At 45.3% G+C, this 4,188-nt stretch overlaps 1 protein-coding gene across 2 annotated transcripts; it reads right to left on the bottom strand.

Moving 5' to 3' along the window:
• Positions 1-1,691: 1,691 nt before the first annotated feature.
• On the bottom strand, positions 1,692-3,977 carry LOC145358283 (protein cereblon). Of its 2 annotated transcripts, none has more exons than XM_080212165.1 (2): positions 3,382-3,977; positions 1,692-1,897 (listed from the first exon to the last, which is right to left on the bottom strand). In XM_080212165.1, exons 1-2 carry the CDS (start codon positions 3,740-3,742, stop codon positions 1,743-1,745), a joined length of 516 nt encoding a protein of 171 aa, XP_080068291.1. In that variant the 5' UTR covers positions 3,743-3,977; the 3' UTR covers positions 1,692-1,742. The 2 variants fall into 2 exon arrangements, with proteins under 2 accessions (XP_080068291.1, XP_080068292.1); XM_080212166.1 differs by having other exon boundaries at positions 3,500-3,977.
• Positions 3,978-4,188: the final 211 nt, after the last annotated feature.

Below are 4,188 nucleotides of genomic sequence, written 5' to 3'. Positions count from 1 at the left end.
TTGGAGATATGAAGAGAGATTGGATAGAGTTTCCCTTAGAACAGAGGGGCCAAAGGGTGACCTGATTGAAATGTACAAAATTGTTTCCCTGAGTTGAGGGTCAATTACCAGGGGTATGGATTTAAGGTGATTGGTAGGATTAGAGGACTCAGAAGGAAGAATTATTTCATCTAGACAGTGGTGGGTATCTGAAATTCACTAAGTTTGTGGTTGAGGCTGAAACACTCAACTAATTAAAGAAGGTACCTGAATCTGCATCTGAATTGCTGTAACGTGCAAGGCTATGGCCCAGTGCTGAAAGATGGGATTAAAACAAGCAGCTAGTTTCTTTTTTCTCCTTTTTGGCCAGTGCAGACATGATGGGCTGAATGTTGTCCTTCTGCACCACAACTGTTCTAGGGTTCTATACCACTACCGCCATCTCTATTTACCCTACTGGTGGGACAGGATATACCCTGTGATGGTGAAGGAGGAAACTGGAATTTTGGCTGATTCTGTAAATATAATTATAGCAGAATGTTGTTTGACTAGAACCATAGAAAATTACAGCTCAGAAACAGGCCTTTTGGCCCTTCTTGTCTGTGCCAAACCATTTTGTGCCTAGTCCCACTGACCTGCACTTGGACCATATCCCTCCACACCCCTCTCATCCATGAACCCATCCAAGTTTTTCTTAAATGTTAAAAGTGACCCTGTATTTACCACTTTATCCGGCAGTTCATTCCACACTCCCACCACTCTCTGCGTGAAGAAGCCCCATCTAATATTCCCTTTAAACTTTTCTCCTTTCACCCTTAACCCATGCCCTCTGGTTTATTTCTCCCCTAGCCTCAGTGGAAAAAGCCTGCTTGCATTCACTCAATCTATACCCATCAAAATCTTATACACCTCTATCAAATCTCCCCTCATTCTTCTATGCTCCAGGGAATAAAGTCCAAACCTAATCAATCTCTCTCTCTGTAACTCAGTTTCTCAAGTCCCGGCAACATCTTCATGAACCTTCTCTGCATTCTTTCAACCTTATTTACATCCTTCCTGTAACTAGGTGACCAAAACTGTACACAAGTTTGTGGAAAAGCTCTCCCAATTTTTTCATGGGTCATCAGATGTTTATAAGCACTTTGCATGATTGTGGTTTTATGTCTGACATTGTGGGCAGCACAATGGCAGAATGGTTAGCACTGCTGTGTCACAGCGCCCGAGACCTGGGTTCAATTTCAGCCTCAGTACAGAGTTTGCACGTTCTTCCTGTGGCTGTGTGGGTTCTCTCCCACAGTCCAAAGATGTGCAACTTAGGTGGATTGGCTATGCTCAGTTAGCCCTTGGTGTCAAGGGGACTAGCACAGAGCTACGGGACTTGGGTGGGATTGTTGTCGGTGCTGGCTCGATGGGCTGAATGGCCTCCTCCTGCACTACAGGGATTCGGTGAATCTGGCACCTAGATCAATGCCCTGTCCTATTGAATTTTGCATTGCAGTTTTTACAACTGGTGGGTTGCTCAGCTATCTTAGGGGCAATGGAGAGTGAACCAGCATCAAGTCATTAATCAGCCAGATCAGATATGGGTTCCTCCCTTAAAGAACAAGTTGGCTTGTCATCATACAGATTGATTTGTTTGATTAACTGAACTTCATTCCAAAACTGATATGATAGAACTTGAATTCATATTTGGATATGTAACAACACAAAACTATAGATAATGATAAATATTTATTTATGAAAATAGATGAAACAACTTGATTTCAACTTCGATAGGACTTGGGCACCATGAGAAGTGTTGCAGCAAAATTCTCCTGCAGGAGTCTGTCTATAATCAATGCAACAAATGTTTCTTCTGATTCTTCAAATTCTTTATCTGTAACACGCTGAGGCCAGCCATTGGGCTGAAATGACCAACCTGTTAAACATCAAGAAGATCCACATAAAATGAATGGAATATATTCGGAACAAAATTTATCAACTAGTTATCACACACACACAATCTGTTATAACAGTAACAACTTGCATTTTTAATAATGAACGTTAACCATCAAAAGGTGTTTTGCATAAAGAGTATAACTCCGTGCCATAGGAAGAAACATTAGAACAGATCTTAGATTCCTACAGTGCAGAAGGAGACCATTTGGTCCATTCAGTCTGCCTAGATTCTCCAGGCTCTATCCCCATAACCCCACACATTTACTCTGCTAGTCACCCAATATACACATTTTTGGATAGTAAAGAGCAATTTACCATGGCCAATCCACCTAACCCATACATCTTTGGAAACAACGTCCAGAGGAAACCCAAACAGATACAGGGCAGCATGGTGGCACAGTCATTAGCACTGCTGCCTCACAGTGCCAGAGACCCAAGTTTAATTCTGACCTCAGGTCAGTGTGTGGAGTTTGCACATTCTCCTCATGTCTGCGTGGGTTTCCTCCAGGTGCTCTGGTTTCCTCCTGAAGCAGTGCAAGTTGGGTTGATTGGCTATGCTAAATTAACCGTTAATATCAGGGAGATTAGCCAGGGTAAATACAAGACGTTACAGGGATAGAGCCTGGATGGGATTGTTGTCAGTGCAGGTCAGATGGGCCAAATGGTGTCCTTCTGCACTGTTGTGATTTTATGAGAATGTGCAAACTCCACACAATGTGTGACCCAAGCCAGGAATCAAATCCAAGTCCCTGGCGCTGTGATGCAGCAGTGCTAACCACAGTGCCACCCTAAAATAATGCTTAATTTAGGCACAGTAAGAAGTCTCACAACACCACGTTAAAGTCCAAAGCTTTATTTAGAATCTCGAGTTTTCGGAGCACTGCTCCTTCATCAGGTGAGTAGCCTCTAACATGATGAAGGAGCAGTGCTCTGAAAGCTCATGATTCCAAATAAACCTGTTGAACTTTAACCTGGTATTGTGAGACTTCTTACTGTACCCACCGCAATGCATTGCCAGCATCTCCACGTCATTCAGCCCTTAAGTATATACTATTAGTTCATGGGCACATTTAATCTGGTTTCCCAATCAGTACCGTTGCCAGGCAGCAGTGGTTAGCACTGCTGCCTCACAGCTCCAGGGGTTCGATTCCGACTTGGGTCACTGTGTGGAGTCTACACGTTCTTTCCGTGTCTGCGTGGGTTTCCTCCGGGTGCTCCGGTTTTCTCTCAGTCTGAAAGAGGTGCTGTTAGGTGCATTGGCCATGCTAAATTCTCCCTCAGCGTACCCGAACAGGCGCTGGACTGTGGATTTTCACAGTAACTTCATTGCAGTGTTAATGTGAACCTCTCTGCCTGCACCTTTAAACTGCGAGATGATATTGTGACAACAAAATAGGAAGATAAGTGACATTGAATGGACTGCCGCACAGCTATAAACATTGAGTTAAACTAACACAAACAAACCTAAGTGGCTGTGACACCTGGGGCAAGTTGCCACTGTCCACGAGTGCCCGGGGAACCAGGAGAACTGCTCATCGGCCGGCCAGTGCCTGTGGACAGCGGCTTTTTTGAAGGTGATCACCTGGAAGCGCAGTCCCTGCGGGTTCTGGAAGAGCTGCACCGGGACCCTGCGCTCGCCGATCACCGTGTCGTTCCGCTGAGCCAGAGCCAGGGCGCTGGCCACAAACCGGAGATCCCGGCTGGCGGCCACCTCGAAACCGCACGACCGGCAGAGCAAGAGCTCGTCGGGGGAGTCCTGACTGGCATTGTGGCCGCTCACCATGGACAGCAAACCCAGCAGAAGAGGCACCGAGAGCCGCCACATCCTCCAGGCCGCTGCCCTTAATTAATCCCTCGGAACAAACTTCTCCAAAATGTTTTAAAAAGTCACTTGCTGCCCCAAAATAATCGCCAACTATTTAATGTTTTTTAAAACTAAATATTATAAACGCCTTCCGACAGTGAGTTTTTTCTGAACTTTTCCCACATTACTGCAGAGAACTTTGTCTCAGATATGTATCGTTTTCTTTCTTTAACTGTAGCCTTCCTGCAGCTGATATTTAAATATACAGGGGAGCGAAAGATGGATCTCGCCGCATTTAGAGGTTCTTCAGACAATTTTCTCCACCCCCCCCTGCTGGCTGGAGGATTCCACTTCACTTAATGTTGCGAGGGGGCAGACTCAGGGGCACAGAGGGAGGCCAATCGGCTCACTTTGCTTCTGCTGATCCTTTAAAACGGCTATCCAATTAGTCTCATTCCACTGCACAA

Source organism: Carcharhinus amblyrhynchos, chromosome 25 (assembly GCF_965287045.1).
Source record: "Carcharhinus amblyrhynchos chromosome 25, sCarAmb.v2.hapA, whole genome shotgun sequence".
NCBI lineage: Eukaryota > Metazoa > Chordata > Chondrichthyes > Carcharhiniformes > Carcharhinidae > Carcharhinus > Carcharhinus amblyrhynchos.
This window is presented reverse-complemented; position numbering and strand designations above follow the sequence as displayed.

Coding starts and splice junctions, on each gene's coding strand:
- LOC145358283 (XM_080212165.1), bottom strand. CDS start 3,742: ATGTGGCGGCTCTCGGTGCCTCTTCTGCTGGGTTTGCTGTCCATGGTG. Junction 1,898..3,381: donor CAGGTGTCACAGCCACTTAG/GTTTGTTTGTGT, acceptor GATGTTTAACAG/GTTGGTCATTTCAGCCCAAT.